The sequence below is a fragment of the Haliaeetus leucocephalus genome, unplaced genomic scaffold, assembly GCF_000737465.1.
Source record: "Haliaeetus leucocephalus isolate CR32 unplaced genomic scaffold, Haliaeetus_leucocephalus-4.0 Scaffold195, whole genome shotgun sequence".
Taxonomy (NCBI): Eukaryota; Metazoa; Chordata; class Aves; order Accipitriformes; family Accipitridae; genus Haliaeetus; species Haliaeetus leucocephalus.
Genome location: NW_010972631.1, coordinates 5,260,207 through 5,281,342, shown reverse-complemented (window position 1 = coordinate 5,281,342; position 21,136 = coordinate 5,260,207). Strand labels below are relative to the sequence as shown.

The 21,136-nt window shown below is 44.1% G+C and overlaps 1 protein-coding gene across 1 annotated transcript in view; it reads left to right on the top strand.

Annotated features, from left to right (window-relative positions):
• Positions 1-20,529: 20,529 nt before the first annotated feature.
• Positions 20,530-21,136, top strand: part of SH3BGRL2 (SH3 domain binding glutamate-rich protein like 2) — a 46,634-nt gene continuing 46,027 nt past the window's right edge. The window contains exon 1 of the mRNA XM_010565820.1: positions 20,530-21,093. Within this exon, the coding sequence (XP_010564122.1) occupies positions 20,530-21,093 (564 nt within the window). The remainder of the gene's footprint in view (positions 21,094-21,136) is intronic.

The window sequence follows — 21,136 nt, the reverse complement described above, 5'->3', positions numbered from 1 at the left end:
TCCCTCAGAATAGGGTATATGACACTGCCTTGCACGTTGGGACAGATGCATAAACGTTTATACGCATCTCTCTACATATACACCAGAGGTAGTATCTTGCATCTGCACTTGCAGAAAAGCTTTGTTCAAAATCCCGGAATTTACACTAAAGAGATTTTGGATCAAAGCAGTTCCGCCGATCTGGGTAGCCAAGAGTGTCAGTTCAGGCTGCTGTTTCCAGCAGCCAGGTAGATACTTGTTCCCTTTCTCCACTGCTATAAAGGTGGCCCACAATATGACTGAGATCTCTGTTTTAGAGCATGAGTATGGATGTAGCTAGGGTCCAGCCGAAGGTTTTTTCCTTAGCACATGTTGGAATATTCTCCTGCATAAAAGATACGTTGTCTATGAGGACATGCTTCCCTTTGCTCTCAATTATCTGCAATCATGTCATCAAAATATTTTAAATTCTAATGCAAATAAAATTAAATGTCAGTCTGTTTCGATGCTATAAATATTCATGGTCTCCTTGTACTTTTTAATGCATTTGTCAAAATAAGCTGTGGTTTTGTTGGAGGCCGGCTGCTTTTCTTTCTGCATGCTCACCTACCTTGAGAAATGAGAAGCCCAAGATCACTTTCAAGACTTGTCTCCCATGCCCTGGACTCTAAAGTGACCTGAAATCTTTTCGCTGTTTCTTTTCTCAAGTGCTCCCGAGTCATCTGCTGAAAAGTGACCGCTCACCTTTTACAACATCGCGTTATAATTCTTTGAAAGAATGTCTATTGCTGTCACTTCTCATACTATGACTAGTTGCAGACCCCTCAAGGGGATTTTCTTGAGCATTCTCTTGACTGCGGTGGCATTGGAGCTGCTGCAGCATTACTGACACCCCTTTTGTGTCTCTGACAGGCAACAGAGAATGGGCTTCCGTGAACTCAGCTGAACTTGAAGATGTATAAAAGAAGCACGTTGGGCATTGTTCATGGGGAATTGTTTTTAACAATACAATTTTCCAAGGCTGTGAAATATTAAAATATTAAAGGGAAAATATAGTGCAATGAAAGAAACATTTATGTATACTTCACGAGCTGATGTCAGAGATTTTACGAATTTGTCAGAATTCATTGTATTAGTATACCTGCTTAGATTTTGAGCTCACAGCTGCCTTGTGGAGAAATACTAGGTGAATAACGAAAGTGGTTGGTGGTGAACCACAGGAATATAATTCACAATGTGATGAATTAACACTTCCACATAATAAAATAAGATGCTCCATTGCTACAATATGAAGCTTTAACTGCTCATGTTATCGCTATAGGTGTGTTTTAACAAGGGCTCACATTAAAACAAGGTAATTATTGCTTCTGGGCTAGCAACAAGTATTTTATAAGCAATTTAAATAACAAAAAAGCCCAGTAAAGCCTGGGAAGGTGGAGAAGATGCTGAGGAAACAAGTATTGAATGTTTGATTAGAAAAAAATATAATTTAAAGGAGACATTTCAGTTAAGGACATCTTTCTCCAGAAGACATATGCTGCTGGGAGGAAAATTTCATGTAGATTGTTCAGGATCTGGCAATTTTATGTTAAATGCTGCATTTGTTCTTCGAAGGTTTTAGTAACATTCTTCCAGAAAACCAGTTTTTGAAGGACAAATGGGGTATCTGTGGACTTGTTTGTGCTGCTTTTGCATAATCTACAATATCGTATTCACAATATGTGTATTAGTCCTTGACAAAAAAAAATGCAGTGACCAAATAATGTTGACATATTCTTTAATCAAAAGCAATGTGTGTTGCTTCTGAACATCCATCTCTTTTGGCTTTAAAATTCATTTCTATTGCTAGGATAGCAAATGAATTTTGTTCTGTCTCTGTAGAGTTTAGTGATATAAATTATGTTGTAGAGAAATAAGGTCAAATATATCTTTGAAACCAGTAAGGAGAATGGATGTTATATCAAAATAAATTTGGCCTCAGTGTTGAATGAGACTGCTTTGTAAACATTTTCATTGTCCCAGTTACACAAGCATCATATAGGGACGAAGAAAAATCTTCCCCTTAAAAAAAATCTTCATTCAAAGTATGAACACATCTTGATTATTAGTGTTAGACTCAGAAAGAGACCTAGGCAACTCACACTGCTTCTAGGCACCTGATCGTGTCATCAATTTTTTTTTTTTTTTTTTTAATGTAAAATGGAATGCTTCCAGCGAGGGAGGAGAAGTGCCAACATCTCAGCCCACAGTCTTAAGTGTCACAGACTTTGGGCAAGGAGGAGGCAGAGATTTGTGCCCACTCAGTTAGAGGAGGGATTTGAAACTTGGGTCCTCAGATTTCTGGATGTGGCTCCCAAGTCAAGTTGTTAAGGGAGTGTAGGCAGGCCTGAAGTTATCCATGAGATACGTCCCGAGCTGCCCGTCGCTGTGAAGGCTGAGATGCCTCTGAGCAGAACACCTGTCTTGGGAACTTTGGGCACCACTGATGAGGACAGCAGCTTGGAGACAGCGCTCTTGACTTAATTACCTTAATTTGTTAAAATCCTGTTTAGGGTAAGTCTGAGCCTTTACAGCTTCAAGTGTATAAACTCTTGCAATGTATGCATCAGCTTACTGGAATTCTCTGTATTGGAATTAAATAACATTAAACCAACATCCTTTTCATCTTCTCAGGATCTGCGGTAGTTTAACTTTTTTTTGGCAATATAAAAGCTAGAATATTCTATTATTCATGTCGTGCCTCCATACTGTGCTTCAAGGATGCTTTGATTGATGAAGACTGCTTTCTGGCTGTTTTTTTCCTTTCTGTTTTTATAACCGAAACTGTCAATCCTCTCCTAAGACCTAGTAAATAATGAGATCAATCACTGTGTAGTTGGCGGAAAAGCAAGGACAGTGACTGAACCAGCCCTGGACTGCAGGTGAACAAACAGGGGAGGGATGTTTCAGATAGTTAAGGAAAAATCCTGGGCCTGCTCAGACAGATTGAAGGACTGCACGAGGGATGTTTACAAAGGCTAACATTAGGCTGGAGGGGCTAGTCCTCTGGACAACCCGTAGCATCAATAAAAAGGGAGAGACGCCCATCCAAAGAAAGCGGGTGAAGTAGGCTTTGACTCTCATTTGCTTTCTCTCTTCCTGGCCATCACATGGGGAACCTTCTGGTAGCCCAAGACAGTGACACGAGCTGCCTCCCGGCTGGATGCACCATCTGGAATGTGGTGAGCCAGCTGCTAGAAGATGGGAGAAGGCGGTGGTGGGGAATGCTTCCTCAGGAAAGGGTTGGGTCTGGGGCTGTGGGTTTCGCCTGTACCATGGAGCAGATTCTGCTCCTTTCTTTCTGTCCTGCGCCTTTCAGGCTCACGAGTTTACTGCAGTTCTAGAGCTGGAGAAGGGGTCAGTTTGTAACTGGGGGTTTAAATCCATTTTAGTTAAAGTAATAAAAAAATGAGAAGAGGTATTGATCGTTGGGGGTTTAGTCCAGTTCGTTCCATGGCTACTACTAGGAATTACCAGTTTGGAGAGGAAAGTGGCATCACATCTTTCTGTGCCACAAGTGAAGCCTGTCAGCTGAAATAAGGTAGGCAGTTCTGGTGTCCACACTTGAAAAATTAAAAAGGCTTCACAAACACATTTCAAGAATCACGAGGGGTCCCTAAAACTCGATGTTACAGGGGGAGACACTCAATACTAAAAAAGGTTGAGAGATCGTTTGATAGCAAGTTCTGTTGTTCCTCATGGTAGATGACTTTTAGTCTAGCAGTAAAAAGGTGCAATGAACCTTAGTGATTAGAAATTGGAGCTAGTTCCAAGCAAGAAAGTGCACATTTTTAACAGTGAAAGGAAGTGCTTTTACCCAGACGAACTCAAAGAGACGTGGGAGTTTTAAGTGGCGGGTGCCCCCAGCTGTCTGCTCTGCCACTGCTCTGACAAGAGCCTGCAGAAGGAGGCGAGGGGCTGTATCTCAGGTACTCCAGAGTAAATCTGGTATTTTTAGCCAAACTCATCTTCACCGGTGACTGAAGCTGCTCTTCTGGGGAAGGGGGAATTGTATCACACTAAATTACCATAGCAGTGTTTGCCAGAACTGGTGGGTTGCATCCTCATTACGCTGTAAGAACAACCTGTAAGGCCTGGCTGACTGTGACTACGTGTCACTTTGGTGAAATAATTGTGACGAAGCAGGCTGGAGTAGTTCTCAAAAGCAGGGTGCTGAAATTAGCTGACCTCGTGGTTTTAAGTGGATCCTATCTCCAAGGTCATTTCCAGTCTGGACGAGCCTCTGTGTGACAAAGAGTAGCTGGGTACTTGTGCCAGGGAGATAATTAGGTACTGATCACTTGAACATAACCTATAACGAAGGGTGTGCTAGGCTACATCACGCGTGATCTGTGAGCATGAACATGAGCCAGCAATGCACCCTTGCAGCAAAGGCAGCCGACGGTACCCGGGGCTGCAGCAGTGGGAGCGCTGCCCGAAGGTGAGGGAGGGGACCCTTCCCCTCTGCTCAGCGCTGTGGGGCACATCGGGAGTGCTGGGACCAGTTCTGGGCTCCCCAGTACAAGAGAGGCGTGAACATACTGGAGTGGGTCCAGTGAAGAGCCGTGAAGGTGATGAAGGGGTTGAGGCATCTGACATGTGAGGAGAGGCTGGACAAGCCTGGAGAAGAGAAAGCTCGGGTGGTCTCATCAATGCCTATAACTACCTGATGGGGGGAGTAAAGGAAAAGGAACCAGACTCTTCCCAGTGGTGCCCAGAGACAGGACAAGAAGCAATGGGCACACTTTGAAATAGAGGCAGTTCCATTTATACCTAAGAAAACACTTTTTGCCGTGCAGGTGATCAAAGACAAGAAGTTTGCCCAGGGAGGCTGTGGAGTCTCCATCCTTGGAGATACTCAGAACCTGACCGGACACGATCCTGGATGCCCTGCTCTGGCTGAGCCTGCTTGAGCAGGTGGGGGTTGGACCAGACAATCTCCAGAGGTCCCGGTGAGCTCAGCCATTCTGTGATTCTGCGATACCGGAATGCGTATTAGGTGCGAGGAGTGCTGGGGTTGACAACACTGGTCCTAGGAAGATACTTTATCATTTGAATTCTCATGTATGCAATGTTGTGATTAGGACTTTTCACTGTGGCATCAGCACCCAAGCGCTGTTGGTTAACCCCTCATCTTCTGACGGGGTTCTTTCTCTGTGTCCTACTGCATTTCAGGACTCAGCCTCAGTTCTAGAAATTTGATGATGGTTTTGGTTCTCAGGTGCATGAGCTTGCATTTGGGTTCACATCTGCATTAACAAAAACTGGACATTTTTTTACCTCAACAAATGATCAGTCAGTCTGTATAATAAAATAAATAATGCCTTTGTTGTTCTCCACATTAGCATTTTGTGTGTCATATTCCAAATTTTATATGCAGTAATGCTATGTTTTCATCAAAGGCATTGATAAACATATTGAAAAAATTGATGCCGAAACAGATCTCTGTATAAGCTCACAAAGTATGCAATCCTTTGGAGTGAAAACACTTCAACTATAGTATATTTTTATGACCTAACTGTTAACCAGTTTTAAAAATTATCATTTATTATGTGTTCCACTGGTTTTGTTTAGAGTTATTTTTTAATGCAAGATTATGTCATATGTTTGGTAAAGACACAATTTCAGCCACAATCTTCATTATCAGTCTAATGCTTAATCTCATTAAAACAGTATCAAATTTGTTCGACAGTCTGAGTTCCTGGGCAACCGCGTCGACTGACATTAATAAATCCGTAATCCGCTAATTCTTTCATTAGTATCCCATATCAGCATTTCTATTAGTTTGCTTGATGGCACTTGCTAGCTAAAGCTGCCTGTAGTCACCCAAGCGATTATATTTATTGTGCGAAAACACTGGTTCGGCGTTAACTTTTTTCTACACAAAGTCTGAAATTCAGATTACTGAAGCCCCCTTGCCTCCCAGCAGGAGCGCAGGATGGCCCTGCAGACCATTTTGTCTTCCGTTTCTTGACCCGTCTCCACCTTCCAGGCGATGGGCGGCTTTTTGTCGCTGCCCACCCCCGGCCCGCAGCGCTGCCGGCGGAGCGGGGCGCGGAGCGGGGCGCGGAGGGGCGCGGAGCGGGCGCAGTATCGCGGCGATGCTCTAGATGGGGCTTCAGCACCGGCAGAAGCGGGGAGCTGGCCCGCCCAACGCCGTAACCGAGTCAAACCAGCCCTCGAAGGCGATGGAGGGATTGGAAACGGGCTTCGTCCCGCCTCTAAATTCGCCCTTGTTCCTTTGATCTAATTCCCTTTTTTACTGCTTGCTTGCCGGGCCGTTTCCTTTCATCGTGCTTAACGAGAAAACCTTTTTGTCTGGTCCCGTTTATCTTCCCTTAAAATTCATACGCGTGTGGTAACCGGCCAGCGCGCGTGGAGGAGGTTTGCCCAGCAGTGCGAGCGTGTTCTCTCGTTAGCAGAAAATACCTCCACGAGTCCTCTAAACTATTTTTAACATCTCGACCTCCCATCTTACTGCGCTAGCGGGGAATGTCATCGCCTTGGCCCGGCACCGAGGTCTCTGCAGGCAGAAGGAGAGCTGACCCAGCGTGCGATTCGGGGTCTGGGCTATAGGCTGGGACTCCGCATCTGCAGCAGTGAACCGAACGGTGCTGGGAGCCTCTCGGTGGCACGGCTGCCGGTTGCTGTGGTCTGCCCACTTCCATGCCTTTAACTCTCTTAGCTTCCACGGGACACTTAAATCATAGAATCATAGAATTGTTGAGGTTGGAAAAGACCTTTAAGATCATCAAGTCCAACCATCAACCCAACACCACCATGACCACTAAACCAGATCTTGAAGTACCACATCTACGCATTTTTTGAACACCTCCAGGGATGGTGACTCCACCACTTCCCTGCACAGCCTGTTCCAATGCCTAACAACCCTTTCAGTAGGGAAATTTTTCCTAATATCCAATCTAAACCTCCCCTGGTGCAACTTGAGGCCATTTCCTCTCATCCTATCACTAGTTACTTGATAGAAGAGACTGGTACCCACCTCACTACAAGCGCCTTTCAGGTGTAGAAAGCGATAAGGTCTCCCCTCAGCCTCCTCTTCTCCAGACTAAAGACAGAGACTCGGTAAGGTGGGCAAAAACCACTGGACTCAGTAAAAAGTCCAGCTGGCTGCTGGTGACTGGAGGCATCGCTCAGGGATGGATACTGGAGCCAGTATTGTTTATTGTCTTTATTATTGAGCTGGACAAGGAGATGGAGTTTGTCAGGGCTTTGGGTATATACTCCCACTCCTGAGGTTTGGCTGCTGGGCTTGGGGCTAGCTCCATGCCTGTGCAGCCAAGAGTGACCTCTGGGGATTGTGGGGGGGGTCTCAAATGTGCTGTTGGAGGGGTTGCAGCCAGGGCCAACCCTTGCCGTCGGGAGCTCCTTCCAGCTGCGTGTCTTGTGCTGAGGGCACTGACCTGCAGATGGGACCTCTCGGCTCATCCACAGGCAGCCCTGTGGCTGCAGACCAGCCTGGCGACCGCAGGGTCCGGGCTGACCCCATCACTGTCCCAGCCCGTCCCTGCTGGTTTTGAGGGTGCTGTGGGGCTGGCCCCACCAGTGAGACCCTGCAGGCCCCACTGTCACCCTCGGGGATGGAGTAACCCCATGAGGCAGTGCACGCCAGGCACGTTTGGGCCGGGAAGCAGCTCTCCAGGAAAAGCCCTGGGATCCTGGTGGACAACAGGTTGAACATGAGTCAGCGACGTGCCCTGGGATCCCCAGAGTGAGAAAAACATTTAAAACCTGGGGTGATTCCTGTGAAGGACCACCAAGCTAGTGAGGGGCTGGAGCACAGGATGTTTGAGGAGAGGCTGAGGCTCTTGGTTTACTCAGCCTGGAGAAGAGATGCTTCAGGGAGAACTTACTGCTGTCTGCAGCTACCTGCTGGGAGGGGGTGGAGGAGATTGATCCGGACTCTTCCCTGAGGTGCCCGGTGGAAGGACGAGAGGCAGCTGGACACATGTTGCAACATGGGGAATTCTGACCAGATGTTAGGAGAAAATTGTTCACCACGAGGGTGGTCGAACACTGGGGCAGGCTGCCCGGAGAGGTCGTGGAGTCTCTGTCCTTGGAGATACTCAAAACTTGACTGGACACAGCCCCAAGCAACCCAATCTAGTTGCCCCTACTTTGAGCAGATTGTCTGACCGATGACCTCCAAAAATCCCTTCCAAACTATATTAGTCCGTGATTCTGAAATTGTGTAGCTGTATCCAAACCAGCAGTGCACCCTGATCTGGGCTGCCTCCCAAACCATCACGGGGATCGATGGGGAGAGTGCTAGCTGACTAGGGGGAAAGCCATGGCACTGGCCACGGTCACAGTTTAACAGTGAAGGAGACAGAGTTCCAGTGTCTGGAATGGTTTAAGTAAATAAACACAGTTTCCAAAAATAGAAACATAAAATATAAATATGGAAAATGAAACCGCTGCTTTATTTTCATGCAAATGCTGTTAGCTTGTTCATTCCATTCATTTCATTTATGGCAATAGTTACAAATGTGAAATCTTGGTCCTTCTCAGGCTGCATACTGGACAGGTATCACCAAAGGCTTGCGCACACCGTTACGACTATATGCAAATATCTTTTCATTAGCAATGGTATTTCATTTGCCCTTTGTAGACTGAACACCCTTTTTGAAACTGAAAACTGACATTTCAGAGTCCAACTAAAGAGTTCTTAATGTTTGACTCATTTTCTGTAATAATATGTATATCTAATTATTAATTCCTTATTCCTGGCTAAGATCCAGTCATATCAACATTTATGAAATCTTAGAAATAAAAATGTATCATCTATAAAAATTTTAGGATGGCTCATTTTTTCACATACAGAAGACAGTATTTACTTTATATGTATTTTTAAGCAGGTTTTCTGGAAAAGCAGGAAGCTGGGAATCTTTCCTGTGCCTTCCAAGTTCACAGTGTCATTTCTGGGTGGTGGTGGGGGAATATAATCCAAAGCAACTGAAAATGCCCTGCCATCAGGCTTTCCCTGTTTAATCTATTAGCCACTCAGCTGTATAATGTATTATCTGACACACAGTGATAAGCAGCTTAGCTGTCCGAGATCATATTAAATATGTTTGGTTTAGCCTAATTCTGCAGCGCTCCACGAGGAGACACCCTGATGTCCATCTGGAGCCCTTTTGGAATCACTGCAGCCCTGCACAGGGATGGGGATCCTCCTGCATGGCTCATGGCCTTGAAGGAGAATATACTTTCCGATTGTCTGGTCCTTCCTTCTTTTCTAAAACCCTTTCTTCAGCTTCTGTTCATGCACTTAAGAAATGAAACATTGAAGCGAGCCCATGCCCTAGAAAATAAAAATATCCCTATAGCAGATGATCCAGAAGTTTATAGGTTAGAATGGAACTGCCTTGATCTCTGGTTTAATGAGTTCTGCTGGAAAAACACATTTTAAAAAGAACTCCTACCCTGCATTTTCCATACTTTACATCTTTTTAGTATTTCGTTAATAGTTCATTGGAAGATTGACAATCACATCTACTCCTTATATTGTCTCTTTAATTACTTGTAAAATTCATGTCACCTTGCAAAAACCCCTGAATAATCAGGTTTCTCTTGAGTTTGCTGAAAGCCCCGACACTAATACACAGGTGGGGTAGTAGTCTTTGTCTCTTTTTGACACCCCTCTGAGGTCGAAGGGATAAAGACTCTGTAACGTCAGATCCTCTCAGCCCCCTCTCCACTGTGGCTCCAACTGTTCCTGGCACGGATGCGTGGACTCCGTTTGCTCTTCGGGGAGCTCCATCTGCAGCTCAGTGATCACAAGCTGAATTTTAACCGATAGATATAAATAGATTTGATGGCGGTGATGAATGTGATAGTCATCCCTAGACAGTCACTGCCAAGAAAACAGCGATATTATTAAAAAAAAAAAAAAAAATCCAAAATGTTTGGCTTTGGCGGGGGGGAGGGGAATGGGGACAAACTGAGGTGGAAGGAAGCAGTTAAAGCAACTGTAGAACTTAAAAATAGTATTAACTGATATTAACATTGGCTAAATATAATAAATACAGGGCTGGCTAAAACAGAGGTCTACAAATATTGGTGGGTGACCTGAAGTAAGAATTGGTGAATACTGCTTGTGGTAGGAAAAGGAGAATAAGCACAAGTTTGTGCTTTTTTCCCTTGACTTTTCTATTCATTCTTTGCATGGTTTTAAACAAAATCACAGCCCTCAGATCATCAGCTTTAAAAAAATATCTGCTTAGGCTTCTTTTCCTTATAAATTCTAAAATGCCTATTTTAAGGGGATTGCTTGTACTCCTTTTGGTGGGAAATTACATTCGACATTGGAGTTAAAGGTCATATGACCTCAAACAAGATGGGTGCCAGTGCTGAGAAAACTGAATAGAGTGGTACAATTTCCACAGGATTTAAAATTAACCTCATTGCATGATTGGCTTACATTTCTAATCCGATATATCAGGCTAAATATAGACTTTGAAGAGAATTTCTTTCCATGCAAATAATCACTGCAGGCTAAAAATGAGTAAAAATGTAAATTAAGAAAGAAAAATGTTAAATTAAATTATAAACAAACTGTCATCTTGCTAGAACATTGACCTGAAACTGCACATATAGAAGACACCTGCAAGGGAGAGAAGACAAAAGGGAAAAAATAAATAGAGAAATTAGTATGTTTGAATATATATTTATAGAGGGAGAGTTTCTGATGCTGTCAGCAATTTCTGTCAGAGACCTACCTTCAGAGGCATCACTGTTGACTTTCAAACACTTCATGTTTTATTACTGCATTTTAATCATTAACTATGAATGGCGTCCCTGGATGATCCGCAGGAGCTATGAATCATTCATTATAACTAAAACAACCTTTTTTTTTTCATTAAAATAAACAAATAACAAAATAGTTTCCAAAAAATCAGGACAGCAAAACCTTTAGAAAAGAACTAATATTTTAGGAAATGCTACAAATCAATACTACAAAAAACTCCAAGGTCAGAGAAGGAACCAGAGAGTGGGGAGCTGAGATTAAGCCTGCATGCAGGTTTTTTTTGTTTTCTCCTCTAGTCTCCTAAATTCCTGAAGAATGTAAATGTCATAAAATGTATTATGTAGGCAGATGCCATTCCAATTTAATAAGTCCATACTAATGTTTTGTAGATAAGAGAGCTGCTTCTGTGCGAGAACCAGCTCTGTGGCACTAAACCCATTTGGGAACAGTCTTTCATTTCCCATATTAGAGCAAAACATGAATTTCCATCTGACAGACAAAAAAGATTTGCTTCACTGACAACGGTTCCTATCTCTGTTGGAATTCAGCAAGCTCCAAACACAGGAGAAATATTATAACCCAGTTCACTTGGTTTTATTTATTTGTTAGTGTAACTTGTACAAAGCAGTATAAATAGCCCTTAGTTCCTGGGGAAGTTCATGTCACTGTTTTTGATCAGCCTCACAAGAAATTTTCTCTGAATCCCTAAGGGGTTTATTCTTAATACATGAATTCCAGCCTCTGCAAGAAACTACATCTTCAGCCGTGATCTTCATTATATCCAAGTCCCATAAAAAATCAGTCTCATTGGTTCAACATCTAGATGCAGGTTTCAGATAAACAGGTGAGACAACCCAGGCTTGGAAGTGACAGCAACATGGAGATAGCATAAAGATACCACAGGTGAAGCTGAATCTGAGCAAGATGGAGATGTCCATAGCTATGGAAACCATGACTAACAATTATCTACTGCTTGCCATGCTTAATGGCTGCATCCCAGTGAGTGACAAAATGGAAAGATCCTAAAAGAAATATTGAAAGGGAGACTGTCTCTCAGAAATTGCTTTAAAGAAGATACCCCTGCTACACACTAGGTCGGCTGCAACACTCAGAACCAAGCCAGGTTTCTTGGCTTGTAGGCCAGTGTCTCACCACTGGGTCATGCTATGGAAGGTTTGTAAGGCCCTCACCAGTCGTATCCTAAAAAGAAGTCTGCTGTTTGGGTTCATGTTGATTCACAGTTGCTATCTCACAGCCTGAGCCCGCAACCCGTTTTGCTGAGTATCATTCATTCGCACAGATAGTCCCATTTATTTCTCTGAATGCTACTTGTCTGAGTAAGGTCTACTCAATGGGAGTAAGGACGGCAGCCTTGGGCTTTAGTGACTAGATGGAGAGGCAGGCAAGTGAATCGAAATGAAGAAACTGAACTGGCTCTGTGGGCATATGAAACAATATTTTTCCTTTCTGTGAAGTCTTCCATGAGGTCTTTGCTGGACCCTTGCTAGTCTTTGACCCACTGATGATGTGAGTGATCTCAGGAGGAACCCCTCACACTGGCCTCCAGTGCAGCCTATTCTGTAGTCCAAAAACTCTGAGAAAGGGTCTGTTGTTATGTCCTATTATCTAGATTCCATTAAGAAATGCTGCATCCAGTTATGATACCAAAGTATCCATTTGCTGAGTTTAATATTTCTCAGACTTTCCTAGACTGCAGTCATCAACATTGAAGTTAATATTGAGTCAAAGTTATCTCCTTTTATTTTAAATAGAACTGTTTTTTTAAGTGTAGAAAGTAGACTGGTCATCACACATACTTACCCACTCATGGTCTGATACAGCTGTGGTATCATATTTGTCCATTTTTGGTCAAAAGACAACTTTCTTTATACAAGTAAGGAAATAATTCATTAAAAAAATAGTTTTTTAAAAATTGTAGCTTCTTTTTCAGGAGTTATCTAAGAGCAGCCTATGCTGACCAATTCATGGCTAAAATAGCTTATGATCGAGACAGGTATGCAGTCTAAAATAGGCTAGTTTGCATGCATTGCTCTTGTAAACCTTAAGACTTGAGGTGTATTTCTACTTGCCAAACAACCTGCTTAATAATTTTTTCTTTTAAAATTTAGTCCAATCTTCGGCATTTTTACAGAGACCAGGGTCATATTCTGCATTCAAATTCATCCCCAAAAGCATCTGAGAGCAAAAGGTTGCTGTTAGGTTTATCAAAATAGTCGCTTGGCCATACCTTCATTAGTTATTTTATATCTCCTATTCTGAAAGTAATTCTAGTTCAGTCCAGCTGCATTTAGAAAAAATCAATAGCAGCTTTGACATGCTTACCCTTGCCATGCCATTAGTACAACAGCGGACTTGACCCTGCTGGCTGCATGATATGTCTGTTGCTTGGTGAAACAGAAAGTATGTTTCTTGAGAAGATGATTTTGATAAAACGAGCAAATAATATTCCTTGCAGCAAGATTAATTTTGCTAACCTCTCATAACTTCTCATTTGGCTTGCCATGTTTGTTTTACAGATTTCCGATGAAGACCGGTTGTGTGCCTTTCACCATCCTTTTCCAATTAATTAAAAAAACCGGGTTGAATTAGTTTTTTGTTCTTACCGTCCAAGTCATGCTCTGAATAGTCTGGAAGCTGTCCTAAGCTGTGCCTTCACTGGCAAAAGTAATACATACTTATTGTGTCAACCGGCAGTCCTCCCAATGGAAAAACATGGACACAAAGAATGTAATTTGTTCTGCAAAGAAGAGCTGGTAAGGTCAAATGTGACCACGGGTAACAGTACTGAGTTTTGTAGCTAACTTTTGGGAAGTGCTAAAAATGCCACTTAGCATTTTCACCACTTCACATTTTAGAACTGAACAACAGTTATAGGTTAATTAGTCCTCTCTGGAAAATACTACTTCCCAACCGCTACCTCCCCAGTACCTTTATGGCAGTAGAAAATAAATCTCAGATAGCTTTGAGTAACAGCTGCACTGAAGATCTGATCTGGGAATACACGGTGCAAAAAGTAGGACATGGAAATGCAAAATGCAACAAACTTTATGCTACAAATCTGAAAGGAATAAATAAATGTTAGCAAACTTTGCAGGGTTAGTTTACCAAAGAATACAAAAAGTGTATCATCTGCTTTGACAGGCAGGTTCATGCTTAGCACAAAAGAGCCCGGGTTGAGACTTGTAAGACAATGCATGTAATGGCAATGATTTGTCTATCCATCGCTTGAGACATTGTATGGTTTGTCATTTATTTAGCTTCAGTTTAGCCTGGCTTACATTGCCTCCTACATGCTCCTTTGCTCAGTGTATCAGTTGCACAGGTTGTATGTACGCTGACCTGATGGTGCCAGGCCAGGCAGCTGGTTTCTGTCCAGTGTGCTCCTGCTCCGAATCCACATCTCCTCCACTTCTGTCCAGGCAGGAGAGGGTCCTCCCTGTTCAAACCAGCTCATGAAATTGCGGTCAGTTCCCATGTAGGTCAATGCAACCTGTCTGCAGCGCATCCCTGATCACTGCTGCCACTTTTTCCTTTTCTGCCTTCTCCCTCCACCAGCTCTGGCTCTCATTTGCTAGTCCCCTCTCCAGTTTGGGAAACAGGACCGGCACGCTTTCCCCACCCCTTCATTCTCCTCGGCCCCTGCCCACGAAGCCTGCGATGCTGTCAGGGCAGCACTCCCCTGGACTAGAAGGATGCCATAGGTTGGCTGCAGCCATCTGTGCTGCTTTTACGGAGCTAAATTCACACCGTTTACGCATCCCGTCTGCAGGGAAGGGCTCTGCCGGTCAGCAGCATCATCTCCAGAAAGACGGGATACACCCAGGACAGGGCAGGGACCAGCACAACAGTCCTGGCCACCCAGACTGCAGGGGACACCCTTGGCTCTGAGCTGAGGATCAGTGTGGGACAAGGACCCTTCCCTGCTGGTTCCTAAAGGTCACCTCAGACCTGTGCCGGAGTACAGTCCTGCGTCCCTGCAATGAGAATGCATCCTCCATTTGTGGGCTTGAACCCGTGCTTGAAATGCAGTGCACACGTAAGCGTTATCCTCGAATTTATGTCAGCTTTCCAAGTCTGAGATTTTTTTTCCCCCTTTCTGTTCTGCAAAACATCTAACAAACTCCTAAGTACTATAAAAATAATAACTATTCTTAGTTTATTTGGTGCATACACTTTAGGAAAGTTGCCAGTATTCATGTACTCAGCTGCTTCTTATTCTCCACAAGATTATTTGCTCTTTGTCCTTGTATACATAAATATTGTTGCTGACCCACTTCTCCTGCATCCTGCAAGAAATGAATCTTCTAAAGTGCCTTATCAGAGTGGAACTGGACAGACATGGAAAACCAGCTGGAAAATAGCCAAAAGGAACGTGGTGGTAGATTCTTTTTCTAAGGGCTTGGCAGAAGGTCCCCCCAGAAAAGGGCTGGCAGGAAGGTAATGCTCTATGACTGCTCCCTGAGTGCACTTCACATCTCAAGTGCTCGCTAATTTAGGTTTTGTTGGAACTGCAGATGGGGAAATGAGATTTGTGGGGGCTTTCAACCCTCATCCATCTGCAGTAATGTAGAGTACTAAAGGTTGTTCAGATTAGCAGAAATAAGGATGAATCCTTTCCCTAAATTGCACAAAACAAAGGAGAAAGCTGCTCAGAAGTTTGGTTTCACCAAGAAATGCAAGCCTACTGGGCTTGATGTTGTTGAGCCTGATTTGTTTGCAATGTCTTGGGCTGAAAGAGTGGATGGGGTAGAAGGCTGAGCACCGACTGAAACCTGCCTGGAGTCCTGCTCATCAGTCAGAGCCACCGGCTTCAGCAACAGTGGGATCTTTAAAGACACGAGTAGAAAATGAACTCTGGCACTTCTTACACAATGTAGCTCTAAGTTTAAGGAATGATGAATGATTTAATACAGAGCATGAAAGATGTTTTTACCTCCAGGTTCAGTTATTGGAAGTCAGATGACTAGGCTATATCAGATGATGAATTTCACAGGAAAATGTTTTTCTTTTCAAAGGTCCTTAGTACTAGGAATTCATGGAGGGAGTCAAAGCAGCCACAGATACTAACAACTAGTCATGCTTCAACTAAAGGGCAGCAGATTGTGACTTCAACTAAAGGGCAGCAGCTGAGAAGAATGGACTCTTATACAGCTTTGGAATTATATAGGTATATTTTGATTAAATGGCATGAAGGAAGATTTACTCAGCTCTCTGTGGTTTGGTTTGTTTTTTTTTTTTTGCTGTCGGTTATAAAGAGATGGTACAGAAATCATTCTGAAATCAAGAGCAGCTGTACCTTTCTGCTTTCCTTAACATGCCACAAATTTGTGAATGCAAAAATCAAAATATTTTTCAAAATTGTTCTAGCTCTGTCTTTTCCCAAGAGTCTGCTTTAACACCTGTGCTTTGTACTAGCTTCAGAGTAATTCAAATTAAAAGAGAAAAAACTTTATTTTGGGATGTTATCTCTAAGATCTAACTGTGGGGAAAGCGGGGAAATGCTCTGAATGTAAACCTCTTGCCACAGTCAAGGTTCTGGAAAGAATAGAGTCCTGCCTGAAACTGAGTTTGTTATTGGGAGACTTTGGTGTGATTTACAAAACCTCCAAAGATATTTTTGCAAAGGATAGGGTGATCTTGACTAGGAGCAGCTTGACCTGTTGTGCATGTAGAGGAGTCATAATAGTATGCACAACTAACCCACAACTGCAGGCATTCATGCACAACTGAGAGAGTGTACCCTGGAGGTTCCTTCTGTGGTTAAATTGATACCTTAAAAATACAGTGGCTTCTAGGATGTATGTGGAGAATCAGGCTCCAAACAGCATTATCTCATGCGCTTTCAAGCTGTGTCTAGCCAAGATATTTACAGGCTGTCAGCCACCACACCGAGTGCCATTACTCAACAAGTGGAATAACCCTGTACTTGCATCACATTACTTTGGCCATTTTGTATGTTTTAGAGCCTTTAAGTTATCTACTTTCTCTTGGGGTCCGCAGTGGGAGATCAGCTGATGATAGTCTGTAGCTCTATTGAAGCTGGAGCATTCTATTTTCTCTACTATTTATCTTCTTCTTTTGCTGCTCCCTAGCATGACGGTCACATTTCTACCAAGGAAGATTGCTCAGGAACATCAGAGCTTTTAATGACACTCTAAACCAGTAATTTTCAACATGTTTTGATACCTAGAATTTTTTAAAAGTCCTAAAGACCCCTTTAGAAATTTCAACTATGTGGATTGTTGGAGACTCTATGTGAATTTACTACTTCTTAGCAACGTTTCACGGCACCCAGAGAAATAACTGATGGGTAGCAACAACTCACAGACCAGAAAACTTCCAAAATGCCTCAGACAGACTGCTCCTTTCAGGTGACAGATGAAGCTATCTTAACCACTTTTTTAGTCCTGAACATAATACTCCACTTCTCCAGGATTTTTCTCCTATGCCTGTTGCATCTTGCTATACAAGTAATCTTTTATCATAATTAGAATCTTCTTTGTCCAAGGTTGTACTTTTATACTTCTGTTTTCACATACTTGCAAGCCTTGGTTTTGTGTGTTCTTTGTTACCTTAGCAGCAGTAAAGTTCTGTTTAATCTTCCGTGAAGATCTGGCATAACAATGAATCATTCTCACCATGAAATCTTTAGAAACTACCCTCTGCCCCCCATAAATCTACATTTTCAACTCCAATCTCAGAATGCAGTGTTTCTGTACCTCCTGTAAACATGGAAAACTGCTCGTAAATCATTTTAATGATGTTTTTAATTTATTACATTTCTTCTACTTAACTAAATGTTTATGCCATTTGGTCTTCAAGCCTCTAGAACAGTACAATAGAAATGGAGTTAAAGGTATGGCCTCAGGACATTTACCAGCAGCGGCTGCAGGATGCAGGGTGACAGCCAGTCTTAACCTGTACACCACCTGAAAGTGCAAAATGTCACGTGGCGATGTCTGATAGGTTTTACCCTCCACAGAGTAATAGTTCTCTGCTTAGGAGCCATGTAAAGTAGGAGGCCGCTCTACAAGCTTTGAAATCTTCAACTTCTGAGTCTAATACCTCTTTTTCCTAACTTTCTGGATTACTTCCGTGACAGAACTAGCTTCTTTGTGTGTATGGAAACACTAGCAAAAAAGAGAAATGAAAAAGCTGTCTGGATTCTCAATGCCCATGCTACATCAGAACTGATACTGAGAAGTTATAGGTGCAAGATTTTTAGCCCAAAATATTATAAAATTACTTATAAAAATTGAAGATTACAAGAAAATTAATTGAAATACAGCTGGAGATTGTTCAAAATCTGTTTCAAAGGGTGTTCGAAAGGACACGTTAATTAAGTTACTGCATTCATGGTCAAGTAGTTGAATGCAGGCAGGAAGCCCCCTGCCCTGATTTGATGGTGTCTCTAAATATGTGGGCATAAGGATGCTGAAGCATTGGCTTGAAGCTGTGTCAAGTGTGATGGATGGAAATTCTCCATGAGCTCTGGTGCTTTAGCTCAATTTGGTTCTATCAACTCCAGCCATGAGTTTGGCTGCTCAGGCTCTATTTTGAAGTTCATGCTGTTGGAACCTACTGACCCAAGGGCTACAGAAACAAAAGGGAGACTCTAAAAACAATGAAAAGAAAAATGTACATTGGCTTGGCTGGCTGGGGATCAGTTTGGGGCATTTGAAATGGAATGGTGGGTTTGGATTCTTCTAATGGGTGCTGGGTTTACTTGCTTTTACCTTTCATGCCACCTCTTTTTTCCCATAGCTTTTGAGAATTTATGCAACTCAGTAACACTTTCAAGTGAACTGAAATGAAAGTTGTTTGTTTTCCAGATAGGAAAGGAGACTAGATTTGTGGCTTTTGGAGCTGACAAAGTAGAGGACTCTTACAAGGAGAGGAACAACCTTAAAAATACCTTAGTTACAGTTTTTACAGTCCCATTAGAATTTCTTAGTTTTCTTGTTTACATCTCGTGCTTTTTCCAGTTAGTGCCATTGCCACATGGTTTCTCTAGGTTACTGGTTATGTGTTAAGGCTCTCCCTGAGAGGTAGGAGCATCCTCTTCTTCTGTTTAGTGAGAGGTAAAGATGGTCAGCACCCTTCAGAATCAGACTTTGCTATCTTTTTTTCTGTCTTGCTGTATTTAAGAAATACACCAGAAGGCAGGAGTTATTAATATTATAATTTAATGCTATATGCTAATGCTGTTAGAGAATCGAATACAACCAGCTCCAGTGAGTTGCTCTGATTTTATTTGTTTCATATAATAACAGTATGGCCAAACTAGAATATTAAAACCAATATTTTTTGTAGGGATTAAATAGGGAAGTAAGTGGGAAGTAAACACCTCCATCTTTTAAAGAAAACTTAGAGAAACACAGGAAAATATGTTGTCAGAAATAATCCTGCAGCGTGAAGGAAATTCACTGAGTAAGGTAATGGGGATTTTCCAGCAGATTCCTATGATTACTCACCTATCACAGAATTTTAACAAGTTGCCCAGAGTTACCTTACAAAGCAACATTAAAAAAGTTTGCCTCCTTTGCTCGTTTTGCTGGTCGTTCAGTAGCAACCAGTAAACACTTGTTGGTTACCGGTCTGTGGTTCCCATACTAAGACTTGCGCTGAGATGAAGACAGGAGCACTGAGCCAGAAAATCTTAACCTTTGTACCTAAGTTTACTCTGACGAAGTTTACTTTTTTCAACAAGCACTCTCATGAAAGCAAAGTAATGCATAGTTATAACTCTTTGCAAGATTGGTATCTGAATTCCCATTACAGGATTGGACTTTATATTGCTGATATTGAGCTCCGCTCCAGAGGAGAGTGAAGTCAGAGGAAAGCCTCCGAAGGACTTCCACAAGATATAAATCAAACTCGGAATGAGCACTGAGTGTCCTGATTATTTTTTATGGCTCCTGCTAGGTACCCTCCACAAGACCTGCAGGATCTCAAAACGAATGGTCAATATTAAGATGTAAAGAAAGCGTTAAGGGCGCGTTTGGCAGCGAGTCGAGGTCTGCGCTTGGTCTGGATGGTCGAAGTTCACCGAGGGCGGTGGCGATGCAACGGTGGGAGGGAGGCTGGCACCGCGCGCTCCGCCATCGGGGTGAAATGTCGGGAAGGGAGAGTTTAGTCAGGGGGAATGAGTACCGCCGGGCTGCGGGCGGGGAAGTAAGAGGATGAGGGTGACGACTGTAGTAACGCGGTTCTGAGTCTTTAAATAAAGACAGGCCGCGTCCTCACAGACCCAAAAGCTGATGAGGGCCGTAGGGATTCCCCTCGGTCACTTGCAGATGAGCTGACTGATGAAGGGTTTATTTGGGGTTATCTGCTTATCCTGTTGATTAATAACATCTGTTCCACAGCTGACAATATTGAGAACTGTGCATCTCCACCAGGGAGTGAAAACGGACAGTGCTGTTTAACTCCTTTGAGATGTATGGGGTGGGAAGGCCCTCTCTCCCAACGGCCCACTGCCCTTGCGTTGTCCCTTTTGCCTGCCCTGGCAGGAATGCGCCTGTGTGGTCTGTCCAGCGCCATTTTCCAGCCCTTCGCCGCTGTAAATGGCGGCCAGCAGGGCCGGACTCCGGCCGGGCAGAGTGGAGATGGAGGCTCCGCGCAGGGCAGGAGTGCCAGGAGCAGCCAGGCAAGGCTGAGGCGTCAGGGAGGAGCAGCCCCGATGGCGGAGGGGATGAATTTAAGTGCGTCCACTGCTCATGGTGCACCGGGGCCACCTTGACCTGAGGGCAGCGCACCCCGGGGGGTGGCACAAACCCCTTCTCGGCCTCTCAAACGCGATCGGTGGCACTTGGCAGCCGCGGGCGTTGTGGGCAAGGCTGCCTGAAGCAGCGGGCTGCCGGCTTAGCTCGGTTTTGCTGGTGAAGCACGACCGACGGCGAGCTGTGCCCCTCGCCCGGGGAGAACTACAGCGCCCGTCGGCCCCTGCGCGCCGCCCCCACCTTTCCCGCCTCTCGCCGTTATCGCCTGCCTCCTGTCAGCGAGGAGCCGGACCCGGCTCGCCCGAGAGGGGCTGCTGCCGCGGGGAAGGGGGTTGCTGCGGGTGGCGGTCGCCCTCGGGGGGGGCGGCGGCGGCGGGCTGGAGCGGGGCGGTCTCGTCCTCCTCGTCCTCGTCCTCCTCCTCCTCCTCGACCTCGTCCCCGTCCCGTGCGGGGGAGCGGCGTCCCCGCAGCCCTCGCTGCCCCGTCCCGTCCGCTCCCGCGGCTCATGAGGTGAAGATGGTGATCCGCGTCTTCGTCGCCTCCTCCTCGGGCTCGGTGGCGGTGAGTGAGGGCGAGCGGCGGGGAGAAGGGAGAGGAGCGGGGC